General features: G+C 45.3%; 1 protein-coding gene across 2 annotated transcripts in view; it reads right to left on the bottom strand.

Annotated features, from left to right (window-relative positions):
- Positions 1 to 15,609, bottom strand: part of LOC115205265 (disks large homolog 3) — a 126,688-nt gene that overhangs the window by 95,607 nt on the left and 15,472 nt on the right. For both annotated transcript variants that reach the window (XM_029771044.1, XM_029771043.1), the window contains exon 4: positions 9,311 to 9,424. In XM_029771044.1, the coding sequence (XP_029626904.1) occupies positions 9,311 to 9,424 (114 nt within the window). The remainder of the gene's footprint in view (positions 1 to 9,310; positions 9,425 to 15,609) is intronic.

Here is a 15,609-nt window from a genome sequence, read left to right on the forward strand (position 1 = left end):
TGAACCCGATCTAACATCTCCAGAGAGAGCTGAAAATAGCTGTGCAGCACCTGACAGAGCTTGAGAGGATCTGCAGAGAAAAATGGGAGAAAATGGGAGAAAAATGGGAGAAACTCCCCAAATACAAGTGTGCCACGCTTGTAGCGTCATACCCAAGAAGACTTGAGGCTGTAATATCTGACAAAGGTACTTCAACAAATTACTGAGTAAATGGTCTGAATTTACTTATGTAAATGTGATATTTCAGGGGGGGTTTATACATTTGCAACAATTTTTAAAAACCTATTTTTCTTTGCCATTATGAGGTATTGTGTGTAGATTGATGAAAAAAACGATTTAATCCATTTTAGAATAAGGCTGTAACGTAACAAAATGGTGAAAAAGTCAAGGGGTCTGAATACTTTCCGAATGCACTGTACGTGCGCCGTCATCGTGTCCAATTCAAGTCTTCTCACACATTGATCGAGACAGGTCTATGTCATCATGACATGCAGTAGTTTGGGGTGGACATACACCCGTCTCGATCAATGAAAGAAGCCTTGGGATAGACAATATGTCTGCGAAAGTCTTTGGCGAATCACATTATCTGGTGTAACAATATGTAACTACAGTTCTCTGCACTTCTGTGTCTCTGCACCTGACACACATTTGGACACACTGAACTGTACTACTGTACTTCATAAAAAAAAATGTTTATGTTACTTTTACCATATACCATTGTTGTTGAATAACCAGTTCTCTTGAGGTAGCATTAAATAGTGTACACTCCTGTATTGTAGATATCAAAAGAATGTTTGTTCAGTTGTCAATCTGAATGTCAAGCATATGTTTGGTGCAACAGAGCCATGTACAACTTATATAAATATCTTCTATGAATCCATAAGGGCCGACATATTCCGAAGATTCATAGAAGATATCCATATTTATTTTATGGTAGTTCTACAGCAGGGCTCTCCAACCCTGTTCCCGGAGACATACCGTCCTGTAGGACCTACCCAATTATAATAATAAACTGACCCAGGTTAGTTACAACTGGGGTTGGAGCAAAAACCTACAGGAGGATAGCTCTCCGGGAACAGGGTTGGAGACCCTATGTTCTACATGGTCTTAGGCCAGGAATTCCCAAACTCGGTCCTGGGGATCCCAAGGGGTGCACATTTAGATTTTTGCCATAGCACTACACAGTTGATCATCAAGCTTTGATTATTTGAGTCAGCTGTGGGCAAAAACTAAAATATGCACCCCTTGGGGTCTCCAGGACCGAGTTTGGGAAACACTGTCTTATGTTGTGCCACACTGGCTGCGTTTACACAGTCAGCCCAATTCTGATCTTTTTTCCACTAATTGGTCTTAATCACATCAGATCTTTTCCAATTTGTGAAAAAATATCAGAATTGGGCTACCTGTGTAAATGCAGAATAAGTCCTTTTTCCGGCTTCGGTACACTGGCAATGGTGGGCTGGGGAAGCTGGGACTCTTTATGCTTATGGCGATGGTCTTGTCCGGTCTGCAGTGAACGGCCAGCTGGATAAGACTCTGATGAAAGTGGTGTAGGGCTTCTTAACCACCAACTGTTTGGTCCTCTTGCAGAAGATGTGCTGGTACTGCACGTCTCCTGGAAAGACATGGTTGTGTTCTTAACATTTTACACTTTTTGCGGAAGGGACGTAGGGCAACACGCCTTTGTTGGTAAAGGTGTCAAACGAATGGAACCAGATAGCGTATTGTTTAGGGACAATGAGGGAGACATTGGGAGCTGCTTTTGAGAGGGAAGATCAGTCAACAAAGTGAATGGGCTAAAGAAGGAGTGAAAAGTCTTAGGAAGACAGTTCTTACACAGTATGAATTGTTGTGTATGGGAGATTGAGGAGAAATGGCACCCCAATCCCTCTCATACACAACAATGCATGTACTGTCTAAGCACAACCCTGCACAACCAAAAAAAACCTTCCTCATCTCAAAGTACTGTCTGTAAACCTTCCCCAGCCCATTGACTTTGACATATCATTCTTGTCAATAGCAGTCAGCTTGTGTTTTATAGATAAAGGTGGAATAGATAGCTACCAAATTGAGACTCGTATTTGGTAACAATAGCTAGTTTACGTTAGCTAACATCAGTCAGAGATAGAACATGTTTACTCTGCTGAAGGTAGCTAGCAGTCTAACATTGACTACCATGGCATAGGCGAAATTGATTGACAGTGTGTATACCATTACATTTACATTTTACATTTTAGTCATTTAGCAGACGCTCTTATCCAGAGCGACTTACAGTAGTGAATGCATACATTTCATACAATATAAAAAAAATAAAAAAATGTAATCTTTTTTTAAGATTACATTTTTTTCGTACTGGCCCCCCTTGGGAATCGAACCCACAACCCTGGCGTTGCAAACACCATGCTCTACCAACTGAGCTACAGGGAATACCAAAAGATAGCTCCATGATTTAGCTAATGGCTTTCAGTGTTCAATACAGGACTGTAACGTTAGCTAGCTAACTTACCCAGCTAGGCTAACAAGCTAGCTAACACTAGGTTAACTCTAATTGAGAATCTTTCGTTTTGTTGTGAAGAAAATAAATTGATGGTATATCGCATCACTTCTCCGCTGTCGTCAAAATGGATTCCCCATCATTTCAGCCTGAAAATTCCTCTGATAATCTTTGGTCACTGCATCATTCGTGATAGGCGCAACACAAGCAACTGGCAGAATCTGGGTTAATTGGGTGTGAATCTCTGGAATGGTCATTTCCACACTTGTTTGTAATTAGCACAGAACACCACACAGGCATGATGACAACCATTAGTGAAAAACAAACGTTTTCAAAAATATCTTGCCTAGAGAAGTTCTGAGATTACTGTGTGTTGGTCATTCTAAGTAAACAACGCCATTATTCAAGTTTGTGGACACGCCCCCTCTAACTAGCGGATGGTGTTAGGATTCTGTCACGCCCTGACCTGAGAGAGAGGGTTTGTTTCTCTATGTGGTTAGGTCAGGGTGTGGGGTGGGCATTCTATGTGTTGTATTTCTTTGTGTTGGGCCGAGTATGGTTCCTAACCAGAGGCAGCTGTCTATCGTTGTCTCTGATTGGGAACCATACTTAGGCAGCCTGTTTTTCCTTTGGGTTTTGTGGGTAGTTGTTTTCGGTTTTGTTCCTTGTAACCTGACGGAACTGGTGACGGTCGTTTTTGTTGTTTGTGATGTAGTGTTTTCATTTTGGTTTGTATAATGTTGATGTTTATGATAAAACATAATGTTGTTAATATAGTAATGACAATATGCCATTTCAGAGCCAGGGTGAAACTCCCCTTTAATTAACGGCAGGGAACCTTGGAGATGGCTAGAGGCACAGGTCTGTCTCTCTCATGATGAATGTCTACATCAGAGCACTATCCACTATCAGAAGAAGAAAAGGGATATAGCAAGACATCATATCTCAATATAGCAAGACATCATCTTCCTAGCAATTTGAAAAAGAACAACCATACAGCAAATATTGTCAACATGGTCAATAGGTATGTATCCAGAGGAATTGACATAAGACATACAATTGATCAATGGTCAAAACTCTGGCGCGCACACACACACACACACACACACACACACACACACACACACACACACACACACACACACACTAGACTCTGCACTGAACCAGAATATAACCTGCCAAGGAGGCTACAGTTTGCTCTACCAGAAACACAGAGACAGGAAACAAAGGCTCCACGGCTGTGACTCCTATTAATAGGCCCCAGTGGCAGAGAACAGCTGCTCCACCAACACAGCACATCCCACTGATAGAATAATGATAGAGGGAGAGAGAGAGCCAGAGAAAGGGAGGGGATAGGAGAAAGAGAGAGAGGGGGGTAAGAATAAGAGCAAGAGAGAGAGAGCGAGATGGAAGAAAACATGAGGAAAAGGGCGAGTCAAGAGAATAGTATAGGTAAGGAATAGTGGTGGAGGGGTGTTGGATAGACAATGTATAGTGGTGGAGGGGTGGAGGGGTGTTGGATAGATAATGTATAGTGGTGGAGGGGTGTTGGATAGATAAGGTGTAGTGGTGGAGGGGTGTTGGATAGATAAGGTATAGTGGTGGAGGGGTGGTGGATAGATAATGTATAGTGGTGGAGGGGTGTTGGATAGATAAGGTGTAGTGGTGGAGGGGTGTTGGATAGATAAGGTATAGTGGTGGAGGGGTGTTGGATAGATAAGGTATGGTGGTGGAGGGGTGTTGGATAGGTAAGGTATAGTGGTGGAGGGGTGGTGGATAGATAAGGTATAGTGGTGGAGGGGTGTTGGATAGGTAAGGTATAGTGGTGGAGGGGTGGTGGATAGATAAGGTGTAGTGGTGGAGGGGTGTTGGATAGATAAGGTATAGTGGTGGAGGGGTGTTGGATAGGTAAGGTATAGTGGTGGAGGGGTGTTGGATAGATAAGGTGTAGTGGTGGAGGGCGGTGTTGGATAGATAAGGTATAGTGGTGGAGGGGTGTTGGATAGATAAGGTATAGTGGTGGAGGGGTGTTGGATAGGTAAGGTATAGTGGTGGAGGGGTGGTGGATAGATAAGGTATAGTGGTGGAGGGGTGTTGGATAGGTAAGGTATAGTGGTGGAGGGGTGGTGGATAGATAAGGTGTAGTGGTGGAGGGGTGTTGGATAGATAAGGTATAGTGGTGGAGGGGTGTTGGATAGGTAAGGTATAGTGGTGGAAGGGTGGTGGATAGATAAGGTATAGTGGTGGAGGGGTGTTGGATAGATAAGGTATAGTGGTAGAGGGGTGTTGGATAGATAAGGTATAGTGGTGGAGGGGTGTTGGATAGATAAGGTGTAGTGGTGGAGGGGTGTTGGATAGATAAGGTATAGTGGTGGAGGGGTGTTGGATAGATAAGGTGTAGTGGTGGAGGGGTGTTGGATAGATAAGGTGTAGTGGTGGAGGGGTGGAGGGGTGTTGGATAGATAAGGTATAGTGGTGGAGGGGTGTTGGATAGATAAGGTATAGTGGTGGAGGGGTGTTGGATAGATAAGGTCTAGTGGTGGAGGGGTGTTGGATAGATAAGGTGTAGTGGTGGAGGGGTGTTGGATAGATAAGGTATAGTGGTGGAGGGGTGTTGGATAGATAAGGTGTAGTGGTGGAGGGGTGTTGGATAGGTGTTGGATAGATAAGGTATAGTGGTGGAGGGGTGTTGGATAGATAAGGTGTAGTGGGTGGAGGGGTGTGGATAGATAAGGTGTAGTGGTGGAGGGGTGTTGGATAGATAAGGTATAGTGGTGGAGGGGTGTTGGATAGATAAGGTATAGTGGTGGAGGGGTGTTGGATAGATAAGGTATAGTGGTGGAGGGGTGTTGGATAGGTGTTGGATAGATAAGGGGTGTTGGATGATAGAGGGATGGAGGGGTGTTGGAGGGGTGTTGGATAGATAAGGTAGGGGTGTTGGATAGATAAGGTATAGTGGTGGAGGGGTGGTGGATAGGTAAGGTATAGTGGTGGAGGGGTGGTGGATAGGTAAGGTATAGTGGTGGAGGGGTGGAGGGGTGTTGGATAGATAAGGTGTAGTGGTGGAGGGGTGTTGGATAGATAAGGTATAGTGGTGGAGGGGTGTTAGATAGATAAAGTGTAGTGGTGGAGGGTGTTGGATAGATAAGGTATAATGGTGGAGGGGTGTTGGATAGATAAGGTATAGTGGTGGAGGGGTGTTGGATAGATAAGGTGTAGTGGTGGAGGGGTGTTGGATAGATAAGGTATAGTGGTGGAGGGGTGTTGGATAGATAAGGTATAGTGTTGGATAGGTGTTGGATAGATAAGGTATAGTGGTGGAGGGGTATTGGATAGATAAGGTGTAGTGGTGGAGGGGTGTTGGATAGATAAGGTGTAGTGGTGGAGGGGTGTTGGATAGATAAGGTATAGTGGTGGAGGGGTGTTGGATATATAAGGTATAGTGGTGGAGGGGTGTTGGATAGATAAGGTGTAGTAGTGGAGGGGTGTTGGATAGATAAGGTATAGTGGTGGAGGGGTGTTGGATAGATAAGGTATAGTGGTGGAGGGGTGTTGGATACATAAGGTGTAGTGGTGGATGGGTGTTGGATAGATAAGGAATAGTGGTGGAGGGGTGTTGGATAGATAAGGTGTAGTGGTGGAGGGGTGTTGGATAGGTGTTGGATAGATAAGGTATAGTGGTGGAGGGGTGTTGGATAGGTAAGGTGTAGTGGTGGAGGGATGTTGGATACATAAAGTATAGTGGTGGAGGGGTGTTGGATAGATAAGGTGTAGTGGTGGAGGGGTGTTGGATAGATAAGGTATAGTGGTGGAGGGGTGTTGGATAGATAAGGTGTAGTGGTGGAGGGGTGTTGGATAGATAAGGTGTAGTGGTGGAGGGGTGTTGGATAGATAAGGTATAGTGGTGGAGGGGTGTTGGATAGATAAGGTATAGTGGTGGAGGGGTGTTGGATAGATAAGGTATAGTGGTGGAGGGGTGTTGGATAGATAAGGTATAGTGGTGGAGGGGTGTTGGATAGATAAGGTATAGTGGTGGAGGGGTGTTGGATACATAAGGTATAGTGGTGGAGGGGTGTTGGATAGATAAGGTCTAGTGGTGGAGGGGTGTTGGATAGATAAGGTATAGTGGTGGAGGGGTGTTGGATAGATAAGGTATAGTGGTGGAGGGGTGTTGGATAGGTAAGGTGTAGTGGTGGAGGGGTTTGGATAGATAAGGTCTAGTGGTGGAGGGGTGTTGGATAGATAAGGTGTAGTGGTGGAGGGGTGTTGGATAGATAAGGTGTAGTGGTGGAGGGGTGTTGGATAGGTAAGATATAGTGGTGCAGGGGTGTTGGATAGATAAGGTGTAGTGGTGGAGGTGTGGAGGGGTGTTGGATAGATAAGGTATAGTGGTGGAGGGGTGTTGGATACATAAGGTGTAGTCTTGGAGGGGTGTTGGATAGATAAGGTGTAGTGGTGGAGGGGTGTTGGATAGATAAGGTATAGTGGTGGAGGGGTGTTGGATACATAAGGTGTAGTCTTGGAGGGGTGTTGGATAGATAAGGTATAGTGGTGGAGGGGTGGTGGATAGATAAGGTATAGTGGTGGAGGGGTGTTGGATAGATAAGGTATAGTGGTGGAGGGGTGTTGGATAGATAAGGTATAGTGGTGGAGGGGTGTTGGATAGATAAGGTATAGTGGTGGAGGGGTGTTGGATAGGTAAGGTGTAGTGGTGGAGGGGTGTTGGATAGATAAGGTATAGTGGTGGAGGGGTGTTGGATAGATAAGGTATAGTGGTGGAGGGGTGTTGGATAGATAAGGTGTAGTGGTGGAGGGGTGTTGGATAGATAAGGTATAGTGGTGGAGGGGTGTTGGATAGATAAGGTATAGTGGTGGAGGGGTGTTGGAAAGGTAAGGTATAGTGGTGGACAGAGAGAGACAGAGAGAAAGAGAGAGAGAGAGAGAGAGAGAGAGAGACAGAGGGAGATAGAGAGAATAAAGACAAGTGTGTGCATGAGACTGCATAATCACGTCCGTATATTTACACATTTAATTCCTGCAGTGAAGCAATGTATTTAAATCACATGATCCATGCTAAATACAGCATCATTTGAGGATGTACAGATGCGTGTGTGTATAGTATGGCTGGAAATGTGACTGGGAATAAAAGAGAGATGCAAAAGAAGGAATGAAAAATGGAGAGAGAGAGAGACAGCGAGAGAGAGTCAGAACTGTCTGTAGGGATGCAGGCAGGGGGAAGAATGTGGTTACCATGGCAACCCAATGAAGGCTGAGCTCTGGGTGTCCGTTCCAGCTCTGACTGCGCGTTGCACTGCACCGGCCCTCGCTTCTCTGCCGCCTAACTCTCTCCATCCTCCCCCACGCTCCCTTTCTCCCTCTATTTCTCCCTCGCTCACTCATCCCTCCCCCGCCGCCTCCTCGGCTCCCTCCCTCCATGAGAGAGAGAGGAACTCAGCACTACCCACCCAGCTCCATATTATCCAGCCCAGCTATTCACTGAGCACCATTGAGTCAAACTGTACTGTCACTGTGCTTTTATGCTGATATTACATTACCATAGAGCACAGTGATCCTGTACCACTGTGCCTCAACCCTGGCAGCAGCCCCTTACCCTCTACCCCCCGAACCCCTCTCCTCACGCCCCCGCTCCATGCACTAGTTCTCGGCTCAGCTGAAAAGCCAGCGCCTGTGGGTATTATGCTGCCGTGTGCCGCTGGGCGTGTTGTGATTGGGAAGGCATGTGAAAACAAGGCCTTCCATGGTACTGTACTGTTGTACTAGGGAACATGGACAGGAGGTGTCCCTCCCCCTCCCTGACAGACAGACAGACAGACAGACAGACAGACAGACAGACAGACAGACAGACAGACAGACAGACAGACAGACAGACAGACAGACAGACACAGGGGCTGTGTGACAGCAGGTGAGTCACACCCCTCCATTCTGAGGTAACGTGACCTGCTACAGATTACACTAACATACAGTAGAGAGCAGTGGAGGCTGCTGAGGGGAGGACGGCTCACAATAATGGCTGGAACAGAGTAAATGGAATGGCATCAAACACATGGAAACCATGTTTGATGTATTTGATACCATTCCACCTATTCCACTCCAGTCATTACCGCAAGCCCGTCCTCCCCAATTAAGGTGCCACCAACCTCCTGTGTTATAGACATATTTTCGATCTTTGATGATTCATCATACATTCATGATTTACATAATTTACATATTGTCTCAAAACATTTTTTTTTTTAAAGATAATCGAAAGTATGACAGTTTACCAAATTAGAAGAGGCTAAATACCATGAACTACCAGGCCCCATCATCTGCCCAGTGTTTACATATGAAGTTGAAACGGCTGTCAACATGCTTGCCACTTCCTTATTTGACATAATGAACCGAAACTAAGCAATTTTACAGCCTCCATCTCCACAAATATCTAATTGCAAAATAGAGGTGGAATTTCAGAAACCCACACCAGCAAAATCTACAACAATTGAAAATATTCTCATATCAACAATATGATGAATTGTACAAAAGGCTGTGGTCATGACAACTGATGTCACTGATTTGAGTCTCTGGGATTTTCCTGTGATTCCGTGTGATGCAGGAGCTGTGACATCCTTCTCTGATTATTAAAATGTTCAAAAAGGTCATTGAGCTTAATGAAAAAAACCGAAAGGGCACCCATGTCACGCTTCACTGAGCAAGCTGGGACAGAAGTGTGAGAGAGACACTCTGATTGGGTGAAACATTTTGGGCTCCTTTACGTTATGGAGCGTTCATTTGACCCATGGGTGACCCAGGATGACTGACCTTAGGCGTCTCGATGTGGTAGCGGCTCACCAGCCCCAACACATGCTCCACCTTCTGAGGGTTCCTCCTGCTGGTCACTCGTACCCGCGACACTCCCTCCTCCTCCTCAGAGTTCTGTAGGAAGGACAGGACGGAATGGATCAATACCTGATTAAAATAGCAACACGCATGCCCCGCCCACCCGAGGTGCTGTCTTTTTCTGCCATCTATTTCCTGTGTTTGAGGGGTGAAAATTCAATTTGTCACTTAAATGGTCGCTGGATTGATTGCTTTCATTTGACTCCTGCAACTCTTTCATACTTGCTTGTGCCTGACGTTTTTTCCAATTAACGTTATGACCGTGGAAATGTTTGTAATGACCTGTCAAGCACATCCCGGTAATGGTGGAAATGGGATCAATGGAATACATTGTCTTATTGTTGAATCTACAAGAACGCTAAACCTTCGTCAGGGATTTAATGCACCGTCACAACACTTACATCACAAGAAAGATAACTTTATTTTGATGGTAGTTCATTTTGTGTGGAATTGAAATAGAGTATTAATTTAATACTGTTGAAATGTTTACAAAATTAGATTCCAAAAATGAACACTCAGATAGTGATATTATGTCTGCTCTCGCAAAAGTATGTATAGCTCGGATTAATCGAGAGCCAAGAGTGTTGATCTTTAAACCGAGGGTATCCTGCTATTGACACACTTTAATTAATGAGGCAGTCTAGACAGAGCAGGTGAGTGCAGGTAGGTCTAGACAGAGCAGGTGAGTGCAGGTAGGTCTAGACAGAGCAGGTGAGTGCAGGTAGGTCTAGACAGAGCAGGTGAGTGCAGGTAGGTCTAGACAGAGCAGGTGAGTGCAGGTAGGCCTAGACAGAGCAGGTGAGTGCAGGAAGGTCTAGACAGAGCAGGTGAGTGCAGGTAGGTCTAGACAGAGCAGGTGAGTGCAGGTAGGTCTAGACAGAGCAGGTGAGTGCAGGTAGGCCTAGACAGAGCAGGTGAGTGCAGGAAGGTCTAGACAGAGCAGGTGAGTGCAGGTAGGTCTAGACAGGGCAGGTGAGTGCAGGTAGGTCTAGACAGGGCAGGTGAGTGCAGGTAGGTCTAGACAGAGCAGGTGTTTAGTGGTTGGCCTAGACTGAGCAGGTGAGTGCAGGTAGGCCTAGACTGAGCAGGTGAGTGCAGGTAGGCCTAGACTGAGCAGGTGAGTGCAGGTAGGTCTAGACAGAGCAGGTGAGTGCAGGTAGGTCTAGACAGGGCAGGGGAGTGCAGGTAGGCCTAGACAGGGCAGGTCAGTGCAGGTAGGCCTAGACAGAGCAGGTGAGTGCAGGAAGGTCTAAACAGAGCAGGTGAGTGCAGGTAGGCCTAGACAGGGCAGGTCAGTGCAGGTAGGCCTAGACAGAGCAGGTGAGTGCCGGTTGGCCTAGACAGAGCAGGTGAGTGCAGGTAGGCCTAGACAGAACAGGTGAGTGCCAGTTGGCCTAGACAGAGCAGGTGAGTGCAGGCAGGCCTAGACTGAGCAGGTGAGTGCAGGTAGGTCTAGACTGAGCAGGTGAGTGCAGGTAGACCTAGACAGAGCAGGTGAGTGCAGGTAGACCTAGACAGAGCAGGTGAGTACAGGTAGGTCTAGACAGAGCAGGTGAGTACAGGTAGGTCAGACAGAGCAGGTGAGTGCAGGTAGACCTAGACAGAGCAGGTGAGTGCAGGTAGGTCAGACAGAGCAGGTGAGTGCAGGTAGACCTAGACAGAGCAGGTGAGTGCAGGTAGACCCAGACAGAGCAGGTGAGTGCAGGTAGACCTAGACAGAGCAGGTGAGTGCAGGTAGGTCAGACAGAGCAGGAGAGTGCAGGTAGACCTAGACAGAGCAGGTGAGTGCAGGTAGGTCAGACAGAGCAGGTGAGTGCAGGTAGACCTAGACAGAGCAGGTGAGTGCAGGTAGGTCAGACAGAGCAGGTGAGTGCAGGTAGACCTAGACAGAGCAGGTGAGTGCAGGTAGGTCAGACAGAGCAGGTGAGTGCAGGTAGACCTAGACAGAGCAGGTGAGTGCAGGTAGGTCAGACAGAGCAGGTGAGTGCAGGTAGACCTAGACAGAGCAGGTGAGTGCAGGTAGGTCAGACAGAGCAGGTGTGTGCAGGTAGGTCAGACAGAGCAGGTGAGTGCAGGTAGACCTAGACAGAGCAGGTAGGTCTTGACAGTACAGGTGTTTGGTGGTTGCAGCCCTGTTCCACTCATTTCTGTTACTTTATTCATATATGCATGTTTATGTAAAGGAGGTACATATCGTTTTCTTTATTTTAACACAAAATGTATACTTTTAAATACCTGGTACAATAAGCACATTTATATATGAGTGAAATCAAAAAAAAAAAAAGGTATCTTTGACAATAAATTGAAAACCTGAATTCCCACCAAAATCCCTGAACTCTGTGCCAGTAAAATGTTTTATCTGCGTTAATTAAGCCAATATCTGATTACAACAATTGAAAACGTTTGGAGTATCTTCATCCGATATCCAACTGCTGCATTTACTAGAATAGTTTTTAAAACCTTTGAACAATTTGGATGAGCGTTGCTAGATGAATATTCACACAGTGTACACTGCCAGAGAAGAGTCCAATACAGTAGAACCAGTAAAGAGTCAATGTTTATGGACCTTTTTACGGACAACGTTTATGGGTAGCTATGAGTAATGTAGCGGCTGGGCACTCTTTCTACCTGCCTCTCTGCTAACGACCATTGACTGACTCATATTTGTTGTGCAAACAGTCACCGGGGCCCCGCAGAACAAATGGAGTAAAGCCAGAGTATGAACTGGACTGGATGGACCAGTCTATCAAAGATCTGTTGAACATGACAAACACGAGAGGAGTAATTCCTACACACTAAAAACAAATGGTTCTATATAGTGTCAAATAACGGTTATTTGGATTGTGACCATATCGGATCCCTTTTTGACGCTATACTGAACCCTTTTTTGAAGGTTCTATAAAGAACCATGCTCATATGGTTCTAAATGGAACCGTTATGGTGCTATAAAAGAGCCCTTTACTAAGGTTCTATAAAGAACTATTACAACAGGTTCTATATAGCTCCAAAAAGGGTTCCACTATCGTTAAAACCCTTTTAATGGTTCTTTATAGAACCTTAATGGGGAATGCTTCTATACAGAACCTTTCTCAATCTCAAAGATTCTACAAAGAACCTTTTGAAGAATGAGACCGGCTTACTTCTCCTGGTTAGCCATAGTATATTGTTTAAAATTCCATAGGTTTTATTATTGTGTTAATTGACAAGTTGAATCAGTTGTTCTAGCTATGGACCAGCTTGGGGCCCCTGAGGAGAGAAACGAGGACCACTGATTCAGACAATAGTACTCAATTGACGCTCAATGAGTCTTTCACAAGACATCGTCACTGCCAGAGTCATATTTAACATGTAATGGCATAACACAACATATTAGATCTATTGGAATGACACGCTCACTCACGGTCGCACAAAAACAACTGTGCGCAAACCACACCCCATAATATTCCAAAGAGCCGCTGCCCCTACATTATCACTAAAAGAGGAAAGAACCCTTTTCTGAACTGCAAAGATCCATTGAAGGGCTCAAAGGGTTCTTTGGGTCAGTATGGTTCCACATAGAACCATCCCCTCTCCCGAGGAACCCTCATTTGTTGGTGTGCATGCTCCAGGCTAATACAGGACAGGCTGGTAGCCTTAAAACTGTAACTGTATGAAAGGATACGAGGATGTTGGCAGCTATTGATTCTTACACACCACGTATGTATTATTCAACGTTAAATCTGACACAGAGGCTTTGCCTACCTGTGAGCTGCTGAGGCTACTGCCACAGTTTAACCCGCACAGACCCTTAACAGACAGCAGAGGGCAGCCTTCAGACTAGGCCAAGGTCACTAAAGGCTCCGGACAAAATTGGATTGATTACTATCCTGATGATCAAGGCTCCAGCGCTTCTTTGTCCTCCCGGCAGAAGTGAAAGCGTGTCCTGAACTTACCCTTAACACGAGGCTGATGTGTGTAATGTAGACACCACACTAACAGAAGCATGCAGGCTACTTGACCCCAACCACACCCACTTGAGCAAGAGCTTGAGTTAAACACATCCCTCATCCCGTAAAAAGCAGGACATACAGACAGCTGTATCATATTTCAAATGAATGCTTGTAGACTGTCATTGCGGTTCGGTACTTTAACAAAACATGTAGCTGAGTCGCTGCATGCTTCTGAATATGTTATCAGTGAGATGATAAGTGAGTTTTGCTGTGACGGCTCTGTTCCCACATGGCAGTGCTGACAGGCAGGTCAACTGACACCAGCAGGGTCAAGGGTGCCCCCTGCCCTCTCAGTCCAATGGTGGCAGCTAGGAGGACGGCCTCGGCAGCACTAGCAGGTCACTTATCACACACAGGCAAATGCATACACACACACACACACACACACACACAGACACACACACACACACACACACACACACAGACACACACACACACACAAATGCAGGCACCCACACACACACGCACTCATGTAGTGTGCCCAGAGACAAGCACACATGAACACACTGCACGCACACGCACGGTCGAAAGATGAGTCTATGAGTTACTTATCATGAGTCAACAAACAGCATGCAGTACTCACTAGAAATATTCCTATGAACAGTCATGGTAATGAAATAGACCAAATCACACAAGTATGACATTCCATATTTACAGTATCAGGAATCACATTTTTAGATCCGAACTAGATTCAACTCTTTGTGCTCTCTGTCACCTGGGGCTGCATGGCAAACAGCCCAGGAACACAAGGAAGACACAAAGAACAATGATTTAAGGGCCAGTACTCACTTACCCCCTCTGAGGGGCCAAAATGTATCGCTCTCTCTCTCCAACAGTAACCAGAGAATTGACTACAGAAATGTGTGTTAGAATAACACCATTGCTGCCATGTCTGGTATCTATCTGAAACTTGTTCTCTGGAGGATAACTTTGATGTCATCTACAGTATATGGATGGGTGATCTCTGTGTTTACTTGTAGTTCTTCAGAGTGAACTCTGATGATACTGTACGCAATTGACAGGAATGCTGTCTTGTCTCTATGGTAACCAGCCTACCCTGCCAGGTCATCACAAATATATGTGACCCCTTCCTTGGCTGGTTCGATATATTAGTTTTACTACTTTTGGTTTGGTCTGTGGACTGGTCACCAGTTGATTTTGTATACAAACAAGTCAGATCTGGTAGAAATGGAATGGTCTGTTGTCCTCTCTCTTATCCTGTATCCAGTCCATTAGAGAATGGTCTGTTGTCCTCTCTCTTATCCTGTATCCAGTCCATTAGAGAATGGTCTGTTGTTCTCTCTCTTATCCTGTATCCAGTCCATTAGAGAATGGTCTGTTGTTCTCTCTCTTATCCTGTATCCAGTCCATTAGAGAATGGTCTGTTGTTCTCTCTCTTATCCTGTATCCAGTCCATTAGAGAATGGTCTGTTGTTCTCTCTCTTATCCTGTATCCAGTCCATTAGAGAATGGTCTGTTGTTCTCTCTTTTATCCTGTATCCAGTCCATTAAAGAATGGTCTGTTGTCCTCTCTTTTATCCTGTATCCAGTCCATTAGAGAATGGTCTGTTGTCCTCTCTCTTATCCTGTATCCAGTCCATTAGAGAATGGTCTGTTGTTCTCTCTCTTATCCTGTATCCAGTCCATTAGAGAATGGTCTGTTGTCCTCTCTCTTATCCTGTATCCAGTCCATTAGAGAATGGTATGTTGTTCTCTCTCTTATCCTGTATCCAGTCCATTAGAGAATGGTCTGTTGTTCTCTCTTTTATCCTGTATCCAGTCCATTAGAGAATGGTCTGTTGTCCTCTCTTTTATCCTGTAACCAGTCCATTAGAGAATGGTCTGTTGTCCTCTCTCTTATCCTGTATCCAGTCCATTAGAGAATGGTCTGTTGTCCTCTCTTTTATCCTGTATCCAGTCCATTAGAGAATGGTCTGTTGTTCTCTCTTTTATCCTGTATCCAGTCCATTAGAGAATGGTCTGTTGTTCTCTCTCTTATCCTGTATCCAGTCCATTAGAGAATGGTCTGTTGTTCTCTCTCTTATCCTGTATCCAGTCCATTAGAGAATGGTCTGTTGTTCTCTCTCTTATCCTGTATCCAGTCCATTAGAGAATGGTCTGTTGTCCTCTCTCTTATCCTGTATCCAGTCCATTAGAGAATGGTCTGTTGTCCTCTCTCTTATCCTGTATCCAGTCCATTAGAGAATGGTCTGTTGTTCTCTCTCTTATCCT

The sequence above is a fragment of the Salmo trutta genome, chromosome 13 (genome assembly GCF_901001165.1).
Source record: "Salmo trutta chromosome 13, fSalTru1.1, whole genome shotgun sequence".
NCBI classification, from domain to species: Eukaryota; Metazoa; Chordata; class Actinopteri; order Salmoniformes; family Salmonidae; genus Salmo; species Salmo trutta.